General features: G+C 39.6%; 1 protein-coding gene across 2 annotated transcripts in view; it reads left to right on the top strand.

The window, feature by feature from the left end:
• The window catches only part of PARG (poly(ADP-ribose) glycohydrolase), a 70,178-nt gene extending 46,508 nt beyond the window's left edge, over nucleotides 1–23,670 (top strand). For both annotated transcript variants that reach the window (XM_081004911.1, XM_081004912.1), the window contains exons 10-18: nucleotides 1,158–1,237; nucleotides 3,544–3,604; nucleotides 5,607–5,682; nucleotides 10,534–10,681; nucleotides 13,205–13,283; nucleotides 14,732–14,840; nucleotides 17,934–18,039; nucleotides 21,253–21,381; nucleotides 21,604–23,670. In XM_081004911.1, the coding sequence (XP_080861037.1) occupies nucleotides 1,158–1,237; nucleotides 3,544–3,604; nucleotides 5,607–5,682; nucleotides 10,534–10,681; nucleotides 13,205–13,283; nucleotides 14,732–14,840; nucleotides 17,934–18,039; nucleotides 21,253–21,381; nucleotides 21,604–21,761 (946 nt within the window). In that variant the 3' untranslated portion in view covers nucleotides 21,762–23,670. The remainder of the gene's footprint in view (nucleotides 1–1,157; nucleotides 1,238–3,543; nucleotides 3,605–5,606; nucleotides 5,683–10,533; nucleotides 10,682–13,204; nucleotides 13,284–14,731; nucleotides 14,841–17,933; nucleotides 18,040–21,252; nucleotides 21,382–21,603) is intronic.
• Nucleotides 23,671–27,562: the final 3,892 nt, after the last annotated feature.

Below are 27,562 nucleotides of genomic sequence, written 5' to 3' on the forward strand. Positions count from 1 at the left end.
AAAACTAATTCATGTAGCTCCTTTTCCAGGAATAAGAAAATTACAACATTTTCCTGTTCATTGAAAGGAAAGGAATCAAACATATTAGTTCTAATTCAATTCAGGAAAATATCAGGCGAAGAAAAATAATTAATACTCAGTAGTTGTGTGACTGGAACCTCAAGACACATTTTCTATGATACGGCATTCCTTTTTGACATATACTGCCGAACAATCATTTTCATGACAATTCTCGTCACAAGCTTGGCAAATCTGGAACTAAACTTGATGATCTGATAATTTTGATAGTCTTGGACTTTGTTATTTTAACTCATGTGTAGCTTACTTCTACATGCCTGTTTTAGAGTTCTGTTTTTCATCTTTTAAATTTCATCTTATAATTGTTCTCTCTGCTTTATATACATTATAAAATGAAATAATTTAAAAAACAACTCAACAGTTGTCTGAGTGGTCCATGAGAAATATACTCACAAATCTAGTATATTTCCATCAGATATATTGCAATGAGTTCATGAAGAATGTGTGCTCAGAAAGTCAGTATGCGTCCTAGGCCATTTTAAATTTATGGAACTGGTAAGTAGTTTTGTTGTTGTTGGCATCCATTGATCTTGGTAGACAATGGAGTAGTACTCCTTCAGGCATAAAGTCAAACAGTTGTGGGGTTACAGCACCTGCTGTGGCTGTAGAGACCAATACAGGAAAGACATGTTTTGTTGCAGCTGGGGCAGATGAAGGCATCTGGACGTGCTGCTACAGGTGCACTATGGGGTTTCTTCTCTCTGCGCTCCTCCCAGCGGTCATTCTTCCTCTGGTCACTGCTATGGATACATTACCTGACAGTCTCCAGGCTCTGCGATTGTCTGCAAGGGATTCCCATATGCCAAGGTTAACGTTGCCAGCCTTCATGTCACATTTTCAGGCTTCTTTGTACAACAGAGTGCTTAAGAAATTTGAGGTTTCTTTGATATGTCAGGAACTGATGTGTACAGTGCTAATACTGGACTGTCTTTAACTCAGGTTAAATCAAATTTTATACTAGAGCCTCCCTATTTGAAGAATTGCTATAATTAATTGTTCATTCAAGTCACCCCTTGCTTCCGTTGGTTAGTAAATTGCTGAATTATAATAATCCCCCCCCCCTTTTTTGCTTTTTGTAGGTTATTTGAAGGGCGTTCGCCAAGGAAGCCTGAGAAACTGAAAACCCTTTTCTGCTACTTCAGGAGAGTCACAGAGAAAAGTAAAACATTTTAAAACGGTCACATTCTCCCATAATAATTTCAAGATTTCCAGGAACAGTATCTTTCAGCCATCAAATTATTTAGAGAACACACATGTTTTTAAAGTCCTCCGGAATTTTGTTAATGAGGGGGCAGATGCACCTCTTCAGGGAGGGTATTCCACAAATGGGGAACCACCACCATGAAGGCCTTCTCATGGGGTCATGACCACCAACAGGGCCTCCATTGATTGTAGGGCCCAGGATGGCTAATGCAGTCATATTCAAAATACTTCTGTATAGCTGTAGTTGAGCAGTAGTTTAAAAATGGATATACTAATTATATATGCACACTTTTACATATGTATACACAAATATATATATATATATATGTACGTATCTTAATCTAAATTACCTGAGAATACGAAAAGCAGGCTAGCAATCAAACTGAAATTAGTCATGATGGCATACATGTGGTTGTCTGGCAAAATCAGTGAGTTCTCTCCAGTGCTATCCTACTCAGAATAGGCCCATTGAAATTAATGGGCACAACTAATTTAGCTCCATTAATATCAAAAGGTCTACTCTAACTAGTGGATGTAACCCAATAGTTTCACATCTCCTTCTCATGCTGTATTTTTCCAGTGGAAATATCTAATCTTGTTATACTGCCCAAGTTTTTATTTTGCCCTTTTTTCATTTTCGTTTTTTTGAAGGTAATGATGTGACTATTAGCCTTTTATTAGTAACATGTAGCCTCTTTTTTGATGGAGACAAAATGGCATATTTGTTTTTTTCCATGTAATTAATAAGAAGACAACAGTAATTCATCTTTCAAATGAAAAGAAATTAAATATTCCATTCCCAAAACTTATTTTATTACAAACAGTAATTAAATCACCTGTAACGTTATCCTGAGTTGCTGAAAACCAAGAGCTTTGTTTCCAGAAGACAAACATTTAATTTGTGAAACATAATCTCATAATATGGCAGTCCTCTTGTGAGTAAACACAAGGTTTGTGCAGAAATCGCTGCCTGTGGAAAACAAACAAAGCTTCTGTTTAACCTTTTGAATATCTTAGAATTTCTAGCTTGGTAACAAGACTCTTCAAACATTTTCCATAAAGTCATTTGCCAGGATATTTCACGTCTTCTTCCCTTATGAATTAGGTTAGCAAACTAGTAAGCCAAATCATAGCAAACCACAAGAGATGAAACATTTCCAGGGGGCAATTCTGTGCATAGCTACTCAGAAGGAAATACCACTGTGTTCAGTGGTGCTTGCTCCTAGGAAAGTGTGCACAGGATTGCAACCTTAATTGGGTTTACACTATTAATGTTTTTAATTATGTTCACCAAAACTTTTAACAGAGACCAACAATCAATGCCTCTTTAGATTTCTAAGATGCAGCCATTTCCTTGCACATAACAATCTACATGTTTAGTTTGAGTTCTACCTGTCACGCAGATTTATTTTCGGAAATAAGCCAGAGTCATGAGGTTTATCTCCCTTTCTGAGTTCACCTTTGGAGAACACTGGAGTAACTACATTTTTCTGAAGTAGGCAGACCCTCATACAGATCAATCCTGTTTTCATTCTGCACCTTCAAATGCATACCTTAGAAGGGTTCACTATTGGAGCCCATCGCCGTCCCACTTCTAATCCATTAGAAGAAATCAAACTTAAATTGTTGCTTAGGCTTACATACGTTGTAGTACATTCTCCTTCATTGGGAAAAGGTAGCTAGGATCAGGTTAACGCTCCTAAATCAGAAGGATGTAGCTTTCCCTTCCTAGGAAGGTTACTTAAATAAAATGTGTCTTTCTATTTTACCAGAGACCACTTCATAGGTTTCTGTCCCTCAAAATCACTCTCAAGATAAAGGTACACAGAGTTTAAAATTGAGCAAAAAAAAGTGTGGAGAACACACCTCCTCTAGTAGTTTTAAATTCAAAAGAATATGAATTGAGAGGTAAGATGGGTAATATAAATAGATTACAACCACCATTCATTTTCTATTTTCTGTTCATTATTTGTTTTTTATCTATTATTTGATTACAATACTCTGTTCACTTGCAGTTTAAAAATCAAACATCAGTACCCCCTTTCAAAGAATGAACATCTTAATATAGGCAATCAACTAGTTATATGTTGTTCTTGTATTTACATGAAAGCCAATAAAAATTATTTGGACAAAAACAAATATTCAACATATTGTTTCTCTGGCAACATTTCTGTGCTAGAGGTACATCCTTTGTAGATTTATCTTCCAAATGAAATGAAGTGCTACATTTTTATATGCTTACTTGGGTTTGTTTTCTTGTAGAACCCACTGGACTGGTGACATTTACAAGACAGTGTCTACAGGAATTTCCAGATTGGGAAAGGTAGGGTAAAATATCTCTCCTAAAATAGTTGCATTTTGATTAGAGCTGGTTTACCTAAATCCCAGTAATGTTTCAGCTTTTTTCTTTTGCCTGACATCCTGGGATTGGGGGGGGGGGGGGCGTTGTCAGGAAACCCAGGTTGGTTGCATAAGCATTTTGTGCTAATGACTGATCCATGTCAGTTTCACAGAGTAGAAAATGGCTTTGGGATATGAAATAAAGTTGTTGTTTGTTGTTGTTATTGTTATTATTATATCTCAAGTTCTCTGTAACTTCTGTTTCAACCATGTTTGCACCTCGCAGTAGGTCATAAACGATTGTTTACAAAACACAAGCAACTTGTACCTACTTTGCTCCTCTTGGCTCAGGTTGGAAGGAAACAAATCCTAATACAGTCGTACCTTGGTTGTTGAATGGAATGAGTGTTCTGGTTTTTGAACATTCTTTTGGGAGGAGAACATCTGACGCAGCTTCCACTATTGTTTCCGGTGTGCCTGCGCAATTGGGAGCCAGTTGGAAGCTGTGCCTTGCTTTCCAAATGTTTCACAAGTCAAATGGACTTCCAGAACGCATTCTGCTTGAAAACCAAGGTACGACTGTAACAGGATGCTACGTGGCAAAGGGGGCTGCAGCAGGAAGAAGGAACTGCCCACCCTTCCATCAGCGGAAGTGCCTTCCACGCGCACAAGAACATTTTAGGGGTCTAAGGCCATATTTGTACATTCTATAGATTAAATTGATCTGTCTCAGTGCTATTTTCTAAATGACTTTAACTGTATGCTAATAAATGATCACATGCTTCCCATTAAGCTGAGTGAGGCTAAGCAGTCAAATGCTTTCACAGTGAGAAAGCTGCTTTTTAAATTTTTTGTTTCTTCTGGAAATGACTAATGTAACTTTGCATTAATGCCAAGGCACTCAAGTTTTGTACAGAAATGGCTTTATGAAGCCTATTAATTTCTTCTGTTAGCATTTGGATCTTGTTCAAGTAGGGGCCAAAATAAAGGTTTTTAGGAGCAGTAAATCAATAGCTAGATATGACTAATGCAGCTTAATTTAAACTTGTCTGTTTAATTGCACTACAGGATGATTAAATATGCCAGGAATACCATTTTATGCAGAATAAAAATTTCTGTCTAGATAAAGAATGGGTATTAAATCAAAAAGTTTGAGTATTATAAAAAAAGGAAACAGAAGGGAATTTTTTTGCAGTATAGTACAATGCTTCTTTTTGTTTTTGAATAAGCAAAATGGGGCCATTTTGAATGAAAACCCGAAAGCTTTAAATTTTCCATTTCAGCAGAAATAAAATAGATTTTCCATTTTCCTCAATATGTGACAAATTTTCACCTTTCCCCTCAGCATTCAGTCTGAGGTTAACAGTGGATATGCTTTCCATAGGTGTTTTTGTGTGCCAGCAAATAGGCATTTATAGAGCTTCAATTGGGTATATAAATGGTAAAAGAACAAGAGCTGCTGTTGATTCTTTGCATGCTAGCAATGCAGAATCCAAAATGGAGTTTGATTGCCCTTCTCTCATGGGACTTGTTGCTTGCTTGTATTTAATGAGAATAAACTTATTAAGGCCATAGGGCCTAATCACAAAACTGCTATGATGTGTGTTGTGCTAACACTCCCGCCAAACCTTTTATTTTTATTTAATTTCTCTCAGTATAGGGATAGTGCTCCAATTAAAGGGAACTGTCATCTCCACGGTCTGTACCAAGTGCAAACATTTACAACACTGTGGCAAACAGCATGGTTTTAGGGTACTACTAATGTTGGATTTCTATTCCTCTCACTGTGCAGATATTGTGTAGGATTGGTTCATCAAAATTAACCATAAGTGCGACCCATCCTATGTTATTATAGAATTCAGTACAGATTGATTGACAGGAGACATTTTTCTTATAAATTTGCAACATGATAACATTGATTTTTTTAAGAAAATGTATTTTCTCTCTATAAGGTATTGTTCCATTCCTCATTTCTGTATTTACAGAACCCAGAAAAAGCTGTCCAGGTTGCATGTCACATATGAAGGCACTATTGAGAGCAACGGGCATGGGATGCTACAGGTAAAAGCAGCATAATATATTGGCTTGTGCTATGCTCTAACAAAACTTTTGTTCTATTGGGCATTTTAGCAGAATGATTCAGCTGTGCCCTAGGTGGTATGTGAAAGTACCAAACTAGTGTGCAGTATAACAGACACAGCAGAATTGATTATTCTGACAGCCTTAACGTTATCTATTGTCTCCAGCTCACCTTGTTTTCCACATGTGTACTCTGTGAATAACCTTTTGATTGACAACCGGAATACCCGGATAGCTCCAGGTTCTTCAGGTCACACCGAGATTGAAGAGCGACAAGAGAGGGGTGGTTCCAGGGTATGAAAGTGACAGGCTGACAGTTTTATTTTTTGTTTCCTTTATTTTGGAAGTGCCCCAGCAGATGACCAGTTCAGTAGTTCAGGAGGCATTGTCTGTTGCTAGTGGAATTGCTTTGGTGTGAGAGCCAGTCAGCTAAAACAGATTGATAACGATTCTGCCTTGTCCATATCTACAAGCATTTTGATGTTGTTTTAGCCGAGAGGGAACTGAATTCTGAAGTCTGGTATGGGTGGCTGGTACCTGTTTCGTTAATAATGGTTGATTTATCCCTTTTATACTTAAAAACCCATTCAGCAGCCTTAGGATGCCAGAGTAATAGGATTTACACCAAACTAATTGTGGGTTGTTCTTCTGCACAAGCCTCATTGCAATCACAGGGAGATGCACAAGACCATTAATGTGCTCTCATGCTGTTTCTCTTCACTGTAATGAGGCTTGCCTGGGAGTACTTCCTAGAAGATTATTCCCATAGTAAAGGTAAAGGGACCCCTGACCATTAGGTCCAGTCGTGGCCAACTCTGGGGTTGCGGTGCTCATCTCGCTTTATTGGCCAGGGGAGCCAGCGTACAGCTTCCGGGTCATGTGGCCAGCATGACTAAGCCGCTTCTGGCGAACCAGAGCAGCACACAGAAATGCCGTTTACTTTCCCGCTGGAGCGGTACCTATTTATCTACTTGCACTTTGACGTGCTTTTGAACTGCTAGGTTGGCAGGAGCTAGGACCGAGCAACGGGAGCTCACCCCGTTGCGGGGATTCGAACCACCGACCTTCTGATCGGCAAGTCCTAGGCTCTGTGGTTTAACCCACAGTGCCACCCGCGTCCCCATTATTCCCATAGTAGATCATTAATGGAACAAAATCTACTTAAATCCAGTTTGCATCCTTGTTTTTCACTTCTTTTTTTTTAAAACCCTCTTTATTTTACAAATGATATTCCAAAATAACATATACATCATAAACCTATCTGAACACTATAGTTAGATGCGTTATAGCATTAAATCCCAGAAGAAGAAAATCTATATCATATTTTGGCATTTCTCTGACATTTAGGCCATCCTTAAAAGTAACATCTCCTAACTCTGGACTGCTGTTACAAATTTGAATGAACCTCTTATGTGTCCCATATCTCTGTATGTTTTCTGGGACTTGTGTCTCACTGTCTTCCTGCTTAAAACTTGCTTCTCACTTCTGAATAAAAAAGGAAAATGTTACAGACCATCATCCTTTTTTAAGACCTGTTACAGTAAAATGGGGCAGGAAATTTGGATCAGTAATTATTAGGCAATGCAGAAAGGGTGGGAACTCCATTTTCCAAATGCAGTTGTGGATTGCAGGAATCTGGGGTGCATCATGGGGGAATGCCCATATAATATAGGGGGGGTGTCTTGTGGCCTTCCAGATGTTGTACTACAGCTACCATCATCCATGACAATTCGTTGTGTTGGCTAGGGCTGATGAGAGTTCATTGAAATCTGGAGGGCCACAGATTTCCCATCCTCATCACAAAGCATTCTCTAGAAAGCCTCCAGGGGAAAAACATAGTTAGCAGCCACTACTTAGCAAGAGCAGACAAGACAAAATAACTGTTTCCTGCCCTTTGGCAAGGCGTTTGAGCATATAAAAACAATGTGCCTGAGACACACATAATCAGGAGCAGGGCAAATGAAGGTCACATGGGGGGGGGAGAGGAAAGTCTCAACTGTAAGAGCTAATGAAAAATTGTGTCCGTAATACATTTTGCAGTGTTAAGAAAACGCATGGAGTAGCATAAGTTACAATTTGGAATTTAAAAAAACTCCAAAAAAGTAGAATGTGCATAGTGTTGTTTGTATATTGTTAGTAGCTGGCAAAATTACATGATCTCATTATTGTGTTCATTATATTGTCTCTTCTACCATTTACTGATCTAGTTGACTGGCTTATTATCATGAATTAGATTAGTGTGGTTCTGAGAAGAGAGACTGTTAGCCCTCATACCGCCCCTTATTTTATGGGGTTTGACCCTGATTATAATCTTTGAGCACTGTTACAGTATGCAGAATGAATATAATAAGACAACAGTTCATATAATTATAGTTGATGACATAAATACTAATTTGGCTCAGGTAATAGCTGCTGTACAGTGGAGGAAGCTATAGTATTTTAATTTGGGAATTGTTCGAAGGCTTTAAGTTCTTAACTTCTCATTTGTGTGTGTGTGTGTGTGTGACCTTGGGCAATCCATTTTTCATTCCCATGTCTCTGGAGTGGGTAGTTCTAGCAAAACACAGGTAAGGAGCCTATGATGGTCACTCCACTCTAGCAGATTTTCTTTCATACTTCTCCTTGAAACATGAGGCCATTTTCTAAAGTCGTGATTATTTTCTTCTGAAGCATAACTTTATAGCTTTTGTTACACTTGAAGAGCCAGAAAATACATTAAAACCAAGGTGTGTTTTAACATTGCAAAGCAATATTAAATTTTCTCCCAAGCCACTTAAAACTGTAGCCTTGGAGGCAGGAAAATATTTAATAATGCATTTGTTGTTCCGTACAAATTTGCATTGAATGCACCCTATTTCACCTCAGCAATGTTATTGTCAGTCCCGTTTCAGCTATGTAGCTTTCTGATTCTGCATAAACAGAACAAATCCCTCTACTTGGCCAGACTCAGACTAAATATTAGAATGAGGTCTCTTGGGAGGTTTATGCATTATACTTTGAGCAATAGTTCAACCACAAATGCCTTTCAGCGTTTTTATTGTAACTCTCATTATTTTTTAAACAATTCAGATGTTAGTTAATAAATTTATATCCTGCCTTTCAGTATGTTTTGATCAGGACAATTTATAAAACTCCAGATTAAAATAGTAGCATGAAATGTAAAACAACAGACACAATCTAAAACCAGATCAAATTCCAAGCAAACGTTTCTAAAAACCCCCACAAATCTTAGAAACCCTGGGAAAATACAAAAAGATTTCTGCCTGGTCCTGAAAAGATGGCTACATAAATGCCAAGTCAGTGTCTTGTAGAAGACCATTCCATAGTGGGACACCACCATCAAGAAAGCTGTCTCCTCAGCCATGTCTACTGTGTGTTATTTGGCAGGGGCACTCAGAGAAGAGCCTCTGGCAATGACCAATTGTATGAACAGGCTGATCTACTTTTCTCTTTAATCAGACTAGTGACAGAGACCCCAGGGACTCATAAAGTAGAGGAACATTACTTGAAAGAGATAACAAGGCACTGATTATATGTGTATCCCACATGCTTTTTTGTACAAAGAAGCCAAGAGTGTACAGCTTGTTATCATCTGGCAATTTGTTCCTTTCATTGTGAATGTGAGCTCTCATTCCTTTCAGGTGTCTTCTATCATACATTTACTTAGATCTCCCTAGACTGAAAAGTGCTGATAGAATTTAATTACAGGACTTAAATGTGCCCCAGGGTAGGCTGCAGATGGCCAAGGATGTAGTGTATCAAATAATATTTCATCAGTCCTTTAAAACACAAATAATCGCAGTCATCTGAAATGCAAATAAAACACACAAATCTCCTTAGGCTACTTCATGTGTTACATGTTTGCTATTGTGTGCCCAGGTGGCAGGAGGTTGCAGCCAGTTCCACTTCCCTACTTTGTGTGTATCATCGTGTGGAAGAAACATGCATTTATTATTATGTGCACGTTAACATTTACAGGCATAGAAAAATGTTTTTATGTACCTGTAAATAATATACAGTCGTTCCTTGGTTCTTGAACAGAATGCGTTCCCGGAGTCCGTCTGACTCCTGGAACCATTCACAAACCGAGGTGTGGCTTCCGATTGGCTGCAGGAACGTCCTGCAGCCAGTTGGAAGCCACAGAAGCCGTGGCGGACATTCGGCTTCTGAAAATCTTTCAATAACCGGAACATTCACCTCTGGGTTTCAATTGTTTGGGAGCCGATTTGTTTGGGAGCCAAGGCATTTGGAATCCAAGGTACGGCTATAATGTGTGAAGATGCCTTTGGATCCCAAGTTCATTGGGTTCTATTCAATGTAGCACGGCAGCTAAGGTTCCATCAGTTCAAGGATTTTTCATCACACAACAGAATATTATTTCCCTCTTCTGTCCTGTGTGTCTCCTAAATCTGCTGGAGTCCCCCAGCCCTCCAGAGCAATTTCGAGGATGACATGGGGGAGGAGAGAGGGGCAGTTTCCTTGTACTAGTGCTAATAATCCTTGTGCTAGTGAAAAAAGTTCATTGAAATCTGCCAGGTGTGACCTTTTCTGTGTATACTTGTCATCTAAAAAAAAATCAGGGCTTAAATGTTTGTAGCCATGTAATTCTGAGTTCTGAATTACGAAACAACAAGCAAGCACTAACTAACAAAAAAGGAGCACAGTAAAATGGCTCAGGCTAGATGGTAGCATTGCTTAAATATTTTGTGGTTAAGATTAAGAGAACCCCACCTGAACATGAAAAATGAGCATGTATAACAGATGTTTACATTATTGGGGGTGTTGGAAATGTGTTTGAATGTGCTGTAACCACAAAAATTATACCTCTGTCAGGTTGATTTTGCTAATCGCTTTGTTGGAGGTGGCGTCACTGGGGCAGGACTGGTGCAAGAAGAAATTCGCTTCTTAATCAATCCAGAACTGATTGTATCTCGTCTCATTACTGAAGTCCTGGATCACAATGAATGTCTAATTATCACAGGTTAGTTTTTGTAAGCCTCACACTTGAGAAATATTCACATACCTCATGTGAACCTGGTGCCAAATAACTCCAGAAACTTACTCCCAGTTCATATCATTGGGCAAAAGACAGCAATCTAAGATATGTATTCACTGGAACTGAGCCAATGTGTTTAGACTCATTTTAGAATCAGGGAGATTCAGATTCAAATCCCTACTTAGCCTCAGTGTGTGAAATTAGGCTAGTCACTATATCTTAGCTTAACCTTCCTTACAGGCTGAGGATAAAATGGGGGTGCAGGGAGAACAATTTATGCCACTTTGAGCTGCTTGGGGGGACAAAAGTTAAAAATGAGCCATAAGTCAAATGATGCAGCTGGTTAGATGCATGGGAACTCTTGAGCGTTACCCAGCCTAGAGGAAAGTACAATACAAAGACAACTGGCAACTTGGATATATGTGATCCTTTACCGTTAACAGCAAAAAACATATGATCCAGGTACCAGATACGATGTTAGGGAGTAAAGGCATTGATCAATAACATCAGCTGATGGGCAGGTGTCTGTGGTTTGGGGGAAATGGCTTGGTGGGCCAAGATTGGCCCACAAGTTGGAGGTTCCCAATTGGATCCGAAAATTGTGATTGTATATGTATTTACTATGGCCGTTTGTTTTATTTTCCCAAACCGAAGAGAGAAACTAAGAATGACCTGAGCTATATGGATTGTTTGCTAAAAGTTGAAGCTTAGTTGATTGCTATGTACTGAATTAAATCTTGAAAAATATATAAAAAAGAGGAGTATCATAATCTGTTCGGAGGGCAAATGCAAATAGTTTTTAGGGCTTCTGAATCCAAAATGGATGCTTTTATTTCTGAGGGACGGCCAAACAAACAAAGGAAGCATTATTTCTCAGGGTTTTTTGTGCACTTTACTTTATTACAGTACTTTCTAATTAATATCTGTGATGCAATGTTCTGCTCCCTTAATGGAAACAGCCATTTCATCATCCTCATTTGATCCTTGGCTTACTTCCATATCTGTGCTTAGACGAGTCTCTGCTGTGTGCAGCTATCTGTCCAATAAATTACAGTCTTTCGATGATGCATCTTGACTCAGTGGCCTAATGGATGTAACTGTGCCTCTGAAATTTGCAGAAGAGACGGAGAGATTGGAAAGAAATTAGATTTGTTGCAATTGTCCAGCATCTGTTTGAGATCATCACAGTAGCAAATATGAAACACAGAGCAGAGGCTTTTCCCAACTGCTGAGTGGTCAGAGGGAATAGTTGAAGTCTGATGTTTTGCTTTGATACCTGCATTTATTTTTATTTTATTTATATTCTGCCCTTCATGGGCAGAATCTCAGGGTGGTTCATAGAATAAAATACAGGATATGTTGCACAGGCAATTTGAAAATGTATTACGAGTCTGATAGCTGTAGGTAATTACACATTGCTAAAATGAAAATGAACATACTTTGTGTTTGTATGAACATGGTCGATATCACCAAACTGCAATTTGATAGGCAAGTTGCATTTATTACAGTTTTCTTAAAAGAGATTTTCTCACAAATGGTGAGGGAGACACCAAAGTTGTCATTTTTTCATGCCTCCCTCTTATACCCTTCCCCAGTTCTCACTTATGTAGCTGTGGTGAACATAAAAAGTAGTCCCAAGTAGAAGGCACAGAAACAGTAACGGAGGAAAAGAACAATTAAAATTATTTTAAAGCCTTTTTAAATAAAGATGAATTGATTCATCTTAACAAAGGAGAAGGTTTTCCTTTCCATATGCTTTAGTGAAGGCATTGCTATTCATCATCTGTCTGGTTTCATATTCCAGTATTAAATCCAAGTGTATTGTGAATAATAATATGTATGATACCACAGCTATTTGGTTTTGATGAACTTTCTAATCCATGGCTTAGAAATTGTGAGAAGGTTCTTAAAATTGGACTGAAACTCACTTCCCTGACTATGTTATATGAAAGGATAGATGATTATTCTAAGCTCATCAGACAGTTTCAGGCCCCAAGACAGTGCAACCTTTCCTGGCCTTCTATACCGATCAAGCATGACAACCTCCTTCAGTTTCAACAAGGCAGTCAGCGAATTACAATACTGCTAACCAAACAATTTTCTCCTTCTCTCCCCCCACCCCCCGCTACACTAGAATTTTGCAAACTTGTTTTATTCACTTTGGATTTTGACAAGCTGATTTCCCATGTGCAAGGCATTCAGACTTCCTTTTCAGCATATAGCCATAATACCAGTAAAATGATTTGTTTAGCAGAGACAGAGAAAGATGGTTGGTAACAAAGTTTGGCAACTTGTTCAACTGTTGGTATACATATTCTGGAACAGCTCTCTTGCATAGATTTATTTGTGCATTTGGCTTTTCTGGATCCAAACTACATTGCTTTTGCTTATTCAAATGACATTTCCTAACATCCTTAATGAACAGGTATTCAGAATGGGAATGACTACAGAGGAGAGGAAAATCTCAGCTGATGGTGGCTTTTAAAATGTGACCTTTCCCCCCACCAGGTACAGAGCAATATAGTGAATATACTGGCTATGCAGAAACGTACCAGTGGGCCAGGAGCCATGAAGATCAAACACCCAGGTAATGTTCTTGCAAAAGAGTGGCTTTGACATTGTGAAAGTTGAAAATAGATCCTCAGGGCGGTACATTGCTGCGAGCTCATTTCCCGTGACTGCAATTGACGGTTGCACAATACAGAGGACCTGCAACAAAAAGTTACAGTGCATTTTCTCTTATAAAAGGAGTGCTTCTGTTTAGGATGGCAGCTAGCTATTCCCTCCCCTCGTGTTCCTTTTTTCTTTTCCAGTAGTCATCCCATAGATACTTAGCATGTTTCGTCCTCATTGTGCTGTTTTTTTCAGGAGGGTAGCCCTCTTTGAGTTTTTGGGGTTTTTTGCGGGGCCGGGGGAGGTGCGACTCAAAGACACAAGCATCTCCCTCTTCTTTCTCAGTTGCCCCATTTTGACTACGATCCTATCAAGACAAGCCCAGTTTGTTCTTAGGAAAAATTATGCTCGGGATTCTACTAAACTCACACCTTGAGTTGGCTCAGGCCACTTAGAACCATGTTTCCTCTTTACTTTGGAAAGACTTGGGGCACTTCTGAGATATATCAGATGGAAGTGCAAAGTACCATGGAAACATACATGCAGTTGGAGACAGTGCACATGTAAAGAGAAAATTTGGAGCATTTCAGAGTTAATCAACTTTTTCCTCACAAGTAGAGGGATGTATACTAGTGTCATGTTTTCCAGAATGTGTCCTCCCATCTCTCTTCAGAGCATGATAAGAAGTAACCTTTACTTGGTGTATTTAGTTTTTCTATACGACAGTAATACTGTTTCTGGCTTCAGTCTTAACAAAGAATATTTGATCTTGCTACTTGCAAAGAAGTCTTAACTCCCACTGAAACTGGTTCTGTGATGTCTCATAGTTAGTTCTCCAAAAATTCTGCCTTTGGGGGGAAGGGCACTTTCTGGCACTGCTCCTAAGATTAGATTAACCCAAGAGGGTTCTTAGGAGGGAGCATGTGTTTGATACAGAGGCCCAAGTGTCTTTGCTAATTTCTGTCACCCAGTTGAGACTTAAAGTGCCTGTTTATGCTGAGGAAAGGCAAGAAGAAAAGGATTGTGTTTGAAACATGTACCAGTACAGCAAACAAAATGAATGTTGGCTATTTTTCTTGGCCATCCAGGGAATCTTAGTGGTTAAATCACATAATGTCCATTATTTAACATTTGGGATCTGACATTCATATTGTAGAATTAATGTATTTCTAAATCTGTGGGGAAACTTCAGGTGTCCTCCCACATCCACTCCCTCTCTCTTTGATTGGAGTTCACCTATGATCTATTACAGCATTGCTTTTCCTTGACATTATTTCTGTGCTTTTTCACCACTGGTAAAGCCCTGGAGAGATGAACTCATTTTCAGTCTTGTTTATATGAGCAGTATTATCGCACAGTTAATTTTACTGCCCTTTTTTCTCTCTCCCTTCTCCTCCACCCCCCCCCCTCGTTCCAATGCAGGGATGAATGGCAGAGGCGCTGCACAGAAATTGTAGCCATAGATGCATTTCATTTCAGACGTTTCCTTGATCAGTTTGCTCCTGAGAAAATTAGAAGAGAGCTCAACAAGGCCAGTAACTCCTTAATCCATCCTGCAGCCTTAAGCCCATCATTTATTTGCAGCCATTTCATTAGTGTTTGAGTTGTGCTGTCCAATAATTTTTGCAGTGTCAACAACTCCTTGAAGGGAGACTTCCTGCTTAATTGCAGTGTCAGTTCACACAAGGCGTTATTCATATTTTCAACGGTAAGATTAAAATCGAACCTTGCCAGGTTAAATCAAGTTGGTAAGTGGTTCTCTCTTGAAATACCTCCTTTCATTTTGAAAAAAAATGAACTCAATAGTTGCGTTCTTGGAGCTTTATCCAAATATCCACAGAAATGGTTGCAAAGCAGTCATCCTTACCGATTCCTTATGCTATGTGTTGTTGTGATGGGTCAACTCCTAGATAGCTTCCTAATTTAAAAAATAAATTCTACTTAAAAAGTAGCAGTATGGTGCTCACTAATTTTAGCCATATGTGCCTCTCCTCTTCATTTTTTCACCTATTGTGCTCACTTTTCTTTTGTGAAATACTTTTTTAAAACCAACGTAAAGGCTTGGGGTGTTCGGAAATTATGGGAAGCGCTACTTGTGTGACCTACAGTTAGGATGGGCTTCTCTTGTGGGACTTGACCCATCAGTTGAAGGCATTTTAACCCAACTACAGAAGTGTAACTTGCCAAATTTGAGGTGGCAGTGAAATTTAGACAAAGTGATCCCACCAGAATCCAACACTAAATGACTGCAGAAGTGCTTTCTTATCTGGTTAAAACAGTTTGCCTGAATCCACTGTGGTAGCATCACATTAAAATGTCTTTTAAATAAATAATAAATCTTTAAAGCCATTTCTAGATATATATTTTTTCTTAAATCACCTTACACAGTTTTTAAAAGCATGCAACAAAATATTAAATCCCTGCAAAATATTAAACTATGGCATTGGTTCCACTTGTTAGCCACAGTAGTTTGTCTAAAGCAGCAAAAATACAAATACATAAGCTATTTTTACCCTTTGTAATATATCTTCATTGCTAGCATATGAATTTGTCTAATAATCTTGAGGGGTTTCGATACGACACAGCCATATATGCTTAAGCATGTTCAATTTAACATGACAGGCATTTCTTAATAATTAATATTTTCCATCTAAGAAAGATCCATACCCTTTAAGATTATGGTTTCAAAAATGCCTAGCATAATTAAGACTTATTTTACTTTTTAAATAAGAGAGTAAAACTAGTATTTCATATTAAAAGTAGCATTAGGCACTATCACGGATAGGAATAAAATAGGCTACTGCAATAGATAGTAGCCTATAAAATTAGTAAACTTCTACTGACATCTTAATTGGAAAACTAAATCACCTGCTCTAAGCATCTGACATCAGACTTGATGCATTCCATCATGTTGATAGGAAAGATACAAGTTATATATTAGGATAGATTTTATACATTTTCATGCTGTACACAATTCTTCCTCTTTGAATAGGGGTGATTTTAAAGTGGTGGATCATACTTGAAGCAACTGCTGAGCGACATATTTTGCATTTCATTAACTAAATCAAACACAGATTTATGAGGAATATGTAAACTATGTTACACTGTAGACTAAGAATCTCAAGGCATGTTTCTTTTAGGATGCTGGTTGCTTATAGGTGCTTGCAATTCCACCTGTCATGTATTAATTTCAGGTTGTTTGTGAGGTGATTTCAGGTTGTTTGAACAAATTTTTGCTTAACCATTGTCAGGAATCTTGGGCAGTGCCAGTGGCTGCCTTGTCCCTGACTCCCTCCATTGTATCCCCACACACAAACCTGGCTTGACCAATTCACTTGATTTTCCCTGTTAAGCCACAGTCTCAGTATAGCAGTTTGGTCTACAGCTTCTTCGCTTCAGAGAACAGGAGAGGGGGGGCGGGCGGAGGGGCGCCACTCTCAGTGCCTTTCCAGGTTATTTTTTCTTCTTTTCTGCCATTTTTTTTTTTAAAGCATCATATGCATTTATCTCCACCTGCCAGCTTGTGAGACCAAGAAAACCCACCCACCTAGGAGAGGCTGGCAAGCTGTGATACTAGTTCTTTGCAACAACTTTGCATCAGCATAAACATGCCTTAACCTGTGAGTGATCTGGGTGGCTGGGCAACTAGGAAAGTGACAGGCTGAGCTTCTCCCTTCCAAGACTAAGAGGGTGTCAGCTCTCTTCCCACTTTAATTTTTAATTATTGTCTGTTTGTTGCGTTGATATCCCACCTTTTTCTCAAAGTGGCATACAGTGGTACCTCGGGTTAAGAACTTAATTCGTTCCGGAGGTCCGTTCTGAATCTGAAACTGTTCTGAGGTACAACTTTAGCTAATGGGGCCTCCAGCTGCCGCTGCACCACCGCCGTGCGATTTCTGTTCTCATCCTGAAGCAAAGTTCTTAACCCGAGGTACTATTTCTGGGTTAGTGGAGTCTGTAACCTGAAGCGTCTGTAACCTGAAGCGTCTGTAACTCGAGGTACCACTGTAGGTGGTTCTCTCTGGCCTCATTTAATCACCACAGCAACCCTGTGAGGTAGGTTAGGCTGAGAGGCAATGACTGGCCCAAGGTCACCCTTCATGGCCGAGTGAGGATTTGAACCCTGGCCTCCTGGGTGCTAGCCCAATACTCTAACCACTACACTTACCCTTCTAGGGGAAGGGGCAGAGAAGATGCATTCAAAGAAGACAAGAAAAGCAGACACCTTCCATGAAAAAGAAAGTGCTTTCCTTGGGATTTTCAGACCCAGACCATACAAGGTTGTGCATATTCATCACCAAAGGAACTGAAATTGCCAAGGAAATTTCATCGCTTCAGTCAAAACAATATATTCTGAATGGGTTGAATTTACCGAAGGCTGGTTTTCAGTATTTCCCCCCCTAAGATTCAGGAAAGTTTGGGAATGGATGGAAGAAGAGCCATAGGGGCTAGGTAGGTTTAGATAGCATGAAAGAAACGTAAAAGAAATACACACAAAGAATTTTGATTTCATGCACAATCTTTATTGCAGTGATTCACTAAATACAGTTCTTTGTGGTGTTAATAGAATAACAGCTGAGAAATTCCAATGGCAAAGTGCTATGAGCTATTTTTCTTTCTTCAGGCTTACTGTGGTTTCTCTCGACCTGGTATTCCACCACATCACCTTTCTGCAGTGGCTACTGGAAACTGGGGCTGTGGTGCTTTTGGAGGCGATTCAAGATTGAAAGGTAAAGGTTAGAAATATTGTGACGAATTACGTGTAACTAGAATCACATGTAACAGAGTACCTGAGAGCAGGGTGGGCAAGAAGGGAAAATTTCTGAAATCAGCTTCCTTGTTTTGTGCCAGAAAATGTGAGGTGTTTTTATTTACCCAATTTGTAACTGCTTAATCTAAAATTTACAAAACCCAAACCTCTGAGAAATTTGCAAAGTAATAAACAATCGCAAAGCTAAAATGCAAATGTAACATTTATTCCCTGGATGACTGGCAGTGGTGCACTTTGGGGGCAAAGGGAAGTTTGGAAGGGGGATGTTAAAGCCATAAGTGCATGCAGTAGCTGTTAGAACCCTTAGCTTTTACAGGCACTTGAAGGCTTAGGGACAAACAGAGAATCATTCTATTCTGTGACTGAGATGACGTGTTATACAGAAAAAATATTCACAAATCCTGGAGCTCTAGCTAACCTAAACTTGTCGAACTGGCTTTGTTTACCGTATTTGTCTGTGTATAAGACGCCCCCTTGTATAAGACGACCCCTATTTTTTTAAACCCAAAATTAAGAAATTAAGTTGTTTAGCTTTTGGGGGGGGTCACTTCCACCAATCGCTCACTCGCCTGCCCGCCACTGTTGATCGCTTGCCACAGCCACTGCTGATCGCTCACCTCGCCGCCCACTTGCCATAGCCGCCAGTCGCCTGCCCGCCTCGCCACAGCCACCAATTGCCTGCCCAATTGCTGCAGCCACAGCCAATCGCCAGCAGGCCTTGCCACAGCCACCAATCACCTGCCCAATCACTGCTGCCAATCTCCTGCTGCCATTAATCGCACGTCCCCCCTCTGCATTCACTATCCGTGTATAAGACGACACCCAATTTTTGTCTTTTTTAAAAAAGCAAAAAGCATTGTCTTATACATGGGAAAATACAGTACACAGAATTGATGGAAGACTGAAATGTTAGCATCTGCTAACATGATTGCTTGGATTAACTGTAATAATGGCAATATAAAAATCACTCCCCAAATAAAGTCTGCCACTTTTTCTTTTTCTTAGTAATTAGAAAGCAGATAAAATTCACCTATAAATACAGCCATTGTACCACACGAAAATGTGCAGAAATTGAACACACTATAGCAATTCCTTGCCCACCAGTTATTTCATATGTCTTCCAGTTGAAGCATTGCCAACATTAGCTGAAATTCTGAGTAATTAAAGCATGCAAAGTGACCTTTTCTTTCATAAATTATTCCATGAAGCTAGGGAAATAAAGGCCAATGTAATGTATTTTTTTGTTCAAGGTCAGGGATAGTATGATGGTGCAGTAGTAAGTAAAGCTAGAAATATAGAAAACCTGCAACTATTGCACTGTTTATCCCATGGCATTAGGGGCAAAACGAGTCCTCTTATCTTTATGCCACTTTACTTTAATATGGTCAAAGCCTAAATTAATGAGCTTTGTTAAGGAGTTACATTGCTGCAGGAAGATGGGAGGTTTAATTCTGTTGCTTTAATTTTGAGTTTGCTCATTCTTCTCTACTCAGAGGAGGCAGTATATTGTACTAGGAAAAAGCATGGTGACAACTTAGCTCCTGTTCTTCATTCCCATACTGTGGGGATCACAAGTGTGGTACCCAAGTAGGGAAGCCCAGCCAGATGGGCGGGGTATAAATAATAATAATTATATACCCACATGTGCCTTCTGCAGCGCTTGCAAAAGATCTCAGTCAATATTCCCTCAGAAATCCACAATTCACAAGAGACTGTTTGTTCTTCCTGCTGCGTTCCAGTTTGCACTTGCTCAGCTTTTCCTACATTGAACACACACGCCCTTAAACTTTTCCCCATTTCACTGGATCCCAAGATTGGACACTCATCCCCTTGTCCATTCTGAACAGAGGAGCTGAGCAAAGAGCTTCTCGAGTGTGGCAGTGGCTGGCAAGGTAGCTGATTGGGGGGATATGCCCACACCATTTTGTGGTCCTGCCTCTACTTCCGCTCCTTTGGACATGGCAGCCATTTTGCCATGCCTCCGAGGCAGCCATTTTAGGATGGGCAACCATTCCAAACATGTCCGCTGGCTCAAAAATGTTGGCAACCCCTGGCCTCTTCAAACAAGCTGCTTGGTTTTATAATGCCAGGACAGTCTTTAAAATTGTGTCCTGCTGCACTAGTAGTAAACTTCCCAGTAGGAAAACTTGCCTTTTGCATGATGTGTGACGAGTGTGGGATGAGTCTGTTTTGCAGTGCAAGTACACAAATTTGACAGCCTTTGCATTCATTGGCTGATTGGTAGATGTCTTCGCGGTGCAAAAATGCTAATGCCACGTTGACTCTGTTATAAGCAAACACTTAGCTTATTAAGTGTGATTAGTAAACTCTACTCAAAGCACCTCCTTAACAAGTTTAACAAGTGTTTGTATCATTTAGGAAAATTGCACTGTTAAAATAGGATTGTTTGGTGTTCCATAGTTGTCCAAGCTCTCCTTTTCTGATGACAAACTGGAACTCATAATTCCAGTCCTTAATTTTTAGATTAGAGCAGTACATAAATGAGATCACAGAATTCTAGGAACAGTGGTTGCATGAGAGAGCAAAGGCATGACTAACCTTGAGTTAAGTTGTTGAACCAATAAGTGCAATGGCCTCCAACTTACTTTTGAAGGATGGAGTGGGCACAGTATTTAACACAGCAAGTGGCTGTGGGTCTCAGGACTGTGCAAGCAAATGGGCAGTCCTAGTGGGCTGGCTAGGTGAGGTCTGCATGCCCTGGCATCTCTATGCCCTAAGTGACAGAGGCAGGTGGGTGCAAGCTCAGCATCAGATGTACTCTCCATCATCTATCCTGAAGTCGGGAGGCTCCTGTGCAGCTGGGGACGATGCCAGAGCCAGCTCCTTGGCTGCAGAAGCTGGAGTGGGCTTTTCTGGCAGGAAAGTAACTGGCGACAGTTCTGTCAAGTTGTGTGACCCATCTATAGAGCGTGGATCTCCGTCCCCTCTCCCACTCCTTAGGACCCTCCTTAGGATCAGGCACAAAATGGGGCTCAGAATCCACCACCCCGCCACCACTTGTAACTCCCCAGGGTCATCCTGATCCAGCCCCCTGAGTTCCTCCCATTCCTTCTGAGGGTCCAACCACCCCCTCCAAGACTTTTCCACTATTGACACCAGTGAACTCCTTCATTCTGTATTCACCTGTTTCTCTTGTATCAATTTATTTCAGCCTTAATACAAATCTTGGCAGCTGCAGAGGCTGGGCGAGACATTGTTTATTTTACGTTTGGAGATGCTGAGTTGATGAGAGACATTTACAGCATGCACACTTTCCTAATCGAGAGAGGACAAACTGTTGGTAAGCATCAACTGACTCTTTGGAAGAACGTGTGATGATAAACAAGGCAGGGTCATGGTTGCTATTATACTACTGACCTAAATCAAGGAAAAGATTTTTGGGAAATGAAGAAATTGAGCTGTGGTGTTTACAATTCAATCGTTTGTGAGCAGGCTGTTAAAAACTGGCTGTTTCAAAATGAATAACTTTTGATTTTGTTTTGCTTTGTTTTTCATTTTCCAGGGGATGTCTACAGGCTGTTGCTCAGATATTACAATGAGGAATGCAGGTGCTGCTCTACTCCAAGACCAGAGATCAAACTCTACCCTTTCATATACAGTGCAGTAGAGTCCTATGCAGATTCCACTGATGACGAAAGAGGATTATGTTTTGATGACTAAAAATCAAATTTTCAAGATGAATATCCCTTCTTGTCTTCTCCATGTAGGATATTAATTGAATTGCTGGATGTAACATACAGAGTAGCTTAATATATCCATGTATATAATTCTTGTTTTATGCATTATATCTGAAGACCAATCTTGGAAAGAAACCAATTTTATTTCCAGTGTAGAATGTAAATCCTAATCATTGCATAATAGAACGAAATGTTTGGTAAACATATTTATCTCCCCTCTCCCCCTCGGTTCAAGGTTGAGTTTTTGATCTCTTTTCTTTATGGGCTTATTTGAAAGCAGCAGATTTGTACTTGCCTACCCTTTCTTTCCATTTTTTATAGAGATGCTCATATATAATAGAAAGAGATTTCCTATATAAACCAGTTTCTTAGCACGCCCTTCGGTAGTGTAATTTATGAGAGGCGGTGGGGGAAGCCTTGTAATGATCTGTTCTATTGGACATATAGTTTCATAAACAAACCACCCTTAACACCCCACTAATAATTTTAAAGACATTGGGTTGGATCCAGTGCTAGGCCTACTTTCAGAGTAGATCCATTTAAGTGAATGGACATGATTAACTTGGGTCAATTAATTTCAGTGGGTCTACTCTGAGTAGGACTTGCTGTAAGCAAAGCTGCCCTAGAAACAATAATGGCAAGTGTATCCCGAGATTGCGTCCCTTTTGATGGAGGCAGGATGAGGCAAAGCATGAGCAGCAGACGGAAAGCAGCATGATGGATCCAGGTTACAAAAAAGACAGGATCAAAAGTAAGAGATGGTAAAGGGATTTATATTATTTAGAAGAAGAAGGGGGGAAAATAAAACTATAGAAAGGGCCATATATTTATGAAAGGATGAAACAGCTTTTTAAAATGGTTTTAAATTGCACCAGTTTCTTTGTTGCAGTTTTCTGATATTCCTGCAATTCTGATGGATAAATATATCTATATGTTATTTAATGTACAGTGAAACCTAGATTATTATACTAGGATTTCAGTTATATAATATACAACCCTGTAAGGCATGCCTTCCTAAGTATGGACAATATCGTTGAAACTTTGCTTTGGTAAATGCACAAGCCGAAGGAAACATCTCCAAGACAGCCCCAAATGGGAGTTGTGTGTGGCCACAGTTCACAACTCATCATTTCAGTGGGACACTGGAAAAAAACACTATTGCTTGATTTTGCCCTTCAGGGGAACGTGTTCTAAAAAAAGGAAATAAAAATTCACAGGAGGGACATTGGCAGAAACGTTGCTATAACCAGTTCTCTGTTGGCTAATGGAAAAGCAGCATTAAGGAAACCTTGCTGCTTAATGCTGATTGCAGCATAATACTGCGTTGACTTTTCTCTCCAGCTTTGAAACAAACTAGCACGGGGTGAATAGGTTAATAAGAGCCGTATGGTCCCAACAGCTTCCTAATTAAAGAGAAAACTAAACTGTCCAGGATGCTGCATCAAAGCCAAAAGGCATAATTCCAGGTCGATTCAATATTTTCCCTTTGTCTTAATTTCTTTCACAGCTATTCAGTATCTTCCTTCTCAACTATGTGGTATACTCTCTATTTTTAGCAAGAGAGAACTTCCTGGTGCTGCAATCTTGAATACTGAGAGAGCTGATGGGCCAATGATCCATTAGATGGGAATGTGCCATCACAAACAGCTGTGTAATAGAGTGCTTTTCTCTCTTGACCAATCTCTCTCTAAATTCTGCAGTGACAAAACATGCAATTATAGTCACCCATGGCTGTATATAATAATTTATAAAAAGCTGAAGTATAACGTTCTTTAAACTTGCAGGTTGTGCGTTTGTTATTTTTGGATTGGGGCGGTGAAAAATCAGTATGCTACATTTACATGATTTCTTTTGTAAAGGAAAATAATAAACCCAATGAACATTTTTCTCCACATTTGGCTTTTGGTGTGTTCATTTTTTTAAAAAATTGACATACGTTTTTTATGAGCAATGCCACAGACCTATCTCCTGCCTACTATTCCAAGCAAAAATAATTAAAGTTCTACGGCCAAACTATTCAAACTATGCAGCTGAAGAAACTGAACAGTACAACTGAAATATGTGCAAATTAAACAAAAGTACATATATATATATTTCCTATAACTTACTGTGGAATTTTTGCTTTTTTAATTTATTCTGGTGTTGCTAGTTGGGGTTGGGGAGAGGGATTTCAGAATAAGAAACCTTTATTGCGTCTGGGTCCCTTCGGACTGCAGTTGATAGCTTTCAAAAGTGTTCTCTACAGCAGGAGCAGCTGGCCTGTCAGCACACCTCCAGGGTTGAAGTCAAACCACTGGAGAATCACGGTGCCCTCTGTGGCTGCAGAGACTGTTAACTCCTAATTGCTGCATCCCACATTGTTTTTGCTACGTTAGCAGCACCAAGGTGACCTCTCCGGGGCTGGGCTTCCCAGGTGACAAGACCCTGCCCTCTCAGGCTCGTGGTCCAAAAGAAAGCAGAGCTAATACGTTTGGCACCAGCTTGGCTGCAAGAGTTGCCAGACGCAGGCATACAAAGTGCCATCCAACCATCTTAGGAGACCACCATTATCATTATATATTTATTTATTTTATAACCCTGCCTTTTCCCTCTGACAGGTGGTTTACAAATAAAATAGGAACAGCTGAAAAACATGGGTTGAGGCAATAATTTAAAAACATTCAACAGTAATAGAATATATTCTATCTAAACCACTGAGCCACTTGAGCTTGCCGACCAGGTGGTCGGCGGTTCGAATCCCTGCAACGGGGTGAACTCCCATTGCTCTGTGCCGGCTCCTGCCAACCTAGCAGTTTAAAAGCACGTCAGTGCAATTAGATAAATAGGTACTGCTGCGGTGGAAAGATAAACAGCATTTCCGTGTGCTCTAGCTACTGTCACGGTGTCCTGTTGCACCAGAAGTGGTTTAGTCCTGCTAGCCACATGACCCAGAAAGCTGTCTGTGGACAAACACCGGCTCCCTCAGCCTGAAAGTGAGATGAGCGCCACAACCCCATAGTTGCCTTTGACTGGACTTAACCGTTCAGGGGTCCTTTACCTTTTTCTTTTTTTTTAACCTTTTATATTCTATCTATTAGAAACATAGATAATTACCATAAAACAGCACGACACCAGCCCTTTCATTAAAAGCAGCCAGTTCCCAACAGCCTGTTGGAATAAGATGGTGGAAGGACAACAAGGAACGACTACAACTCCTTATCCCTGAGCATTGACCATACTGGTTGGGACTGATGGGGGAGGTAGTTCCATAACATCTGGAGAGACATAGTTAAGCCACCCTTCTCTATAGTTAACTTTTAAAAATGCCAAGCCGGGGTGGGTGGGATGACCCTTAATTTGAGGCAAACAGAGAAAGCATTTTCCTGTCTTTAAAATGACGCGAGCAGATTACACATTATCAATTATAATGGAAAGCAACCTTTTTGTGTGTGTCCTGTCTTCAGCTTGTTGCTCATGAATTTACCTTTTGTTTTGTGTACATAAATATTCATGCACAATGGTTCTTTTCAAACCCTGGATAACATCAGAGGCAGGTTGAAGTGGGTGCCCCCTGGTGTAGCTCCACTAACAGCAGGATGTTGTCAGTGGTTGCTCCTCAGTCGAGCTGCCCCCCACAATCTTCCTTGTTTGTGACCTTTTTAAATATTTCTCCCACCCAACATGGGTGAATGTCATTACCTGAAACCAAATGCGTCAAGTAGAACTTGGGAAATGAAATTCTTTGGGGTTTTTTAAATTATTAAAAGAAGCATCTGCTCTTTAGAAATGTAAACTCTTTGTGGCAGCAACGTTTGCTGACGGGAAAGCTCGTGGCAGTCAAAGGCTTTGTTTTCTCTTCGTGTACTGCTGTTTTCAAAAGGCAAAACCTATGTGTACAGTTTGGACAGTCCACCCACCCTCACAATGCGCACATTAGTTGGGTTATATGAATTACATTGTACAACCTTGGAAATACGGGATAATCAACAGAGAAGTGGAACGCATGCATGCATTCATGTCATATTGAGTTATTAATTTTTTGCAGTTAAGAGCAACATTTAATACTTTCTTATTTCTGCCAAAAGTTGGAGTGGAGAAATGGCAGAACATTGGTGCCAAATTTATCATAACCACTGAAGATATTGTGGGACTTATAGGAAAAGATACTATAAAAGATACTATGAACTATATCAGACTGAGAAAGAAGAAAAAAGGTTAGGTTCACCAGCATGGTTTTCTTGATGCCCATATAGATGATTATAAGGTTTATAAAAAGTTTATGGAAGTTTAAAGATTGCTGTAGATCTCCCAAGTGACTGGCAATAGATCAGCAAGCATTTCAAACTCCCAATTATTTAACAACAGAAGGAACAAAACTGCTTTTGCTGCCTGTATTAAGTTGCTGAAATGAAGAAAGCTACCTAGGAATGGAATTGTGTGGGAAGACAGAGTTCAATGTAGATTGGTTACCGAATGTGCTCAGAGGTACCCTATTCATTCATTATAACTCCGACCTGTCTCTGGTTTATATATGTTACGTTTATAGTAAGAAATGAGGTTGATCCAACAAGTCTGAAGTCTGTCCAATCATGCAATATACAGTCAAATGGCTTAGCATTCACTACACTGTTAGTTCCCAGCTTCCTAGTCTGGGTAAATGCCAATACTGGAAGGACCTTCTGTCTTGAAAGAGGTAAAATATGTACCTGTAAAAGAATATCCCTTCAAATGCTATTTAGCATTTTTAACATGATTTAAAAGATAGATAAAATTTTGTGAAGCATCAGTTGCTTGTAGCTTTCCAATATTCCATAAAACGTTTTTTAAAAAATGAAATGCCTGTATATTTATGGCCTTGTTATGTACACAGCCTATTCCTTATTAATTTATCTTTGTTTAAGTGAATTCAACCTATATGTGAGGCATCTCTTACTCTTAGCTCCATTACAGCAGTGCCATCAATTTCTGGCTAACCAAGCTGTCTCCTTGTGTTGCAATGTTATTTGCAATTCTGAGTGGAGTGACTCTTGGAATATGGTTAAGAGAGATCCAGTACATTTCAATTACTCTTTATGTGTATTAATTATATCACAAATAGCTGACTGATCTTGTGCATTTTTTCATCAAAGGACCCAACAAATGCTGTTATTAAACCTTGCGCTAACTCTGTCTTCAGATTGCTCACACTGTAAGGTAATTACGCTGCTGGAATTTAAAGTCATTATTTCTACTGTTGCCTGAGGAATTTGCAGAAGAAATAGTATTCATAAGTTGCCAGGAGCATGGCTTTCTTAACTTAATCTTTGTCATACAGCATCATTCAAATAAACAAAATGACATTTTAATTTGTGATTACTTGACCCTCAGGTTATGAAGGAGTGTTTTTGTTTTTTATATTCCATAAAAAATTGAGAAGAAGTGGGAAACTGATAGGATATTCTTAAATTTATTTAAATGAAACCTTCAACAACATGGAGATACCCATGAATCTTTGAGGATTACACTATAAGATAGTCACATGCACAGAACAAAAGAAGCAGAAGAAAGAATTCAAAAAGTGTGACCTTCCAGTGCTGAGTTGAAAGCTGATACTGAACATGACTTGATGGACATCCCCGCATCTCTGTGGTGAAATGCCAATAGATCTGATGTTGGCCAGAGAGTGGCAACAACTCTAATACCAGAAGTACCAGTAACAATGATCTTGGGAATTGGACCCATAGTTCACATGGAAATAACTTAAAATGTTTTCTCTCTGCTTTTTGACACCCAAGTCACCAATATCAGATTTTAAAACACAGACAA

This window comes from Podarcis pityusensis (genome assembly GCF_964106645.2).
Source record: "Podarcis pityusensis genome assembly, chromosome: 5".
NCBI lineage: Eukaryota > Metazoa > Chordata > Lepidosauria > Squamata > Lacertidae > Podarcis > Podarcis pityusensis.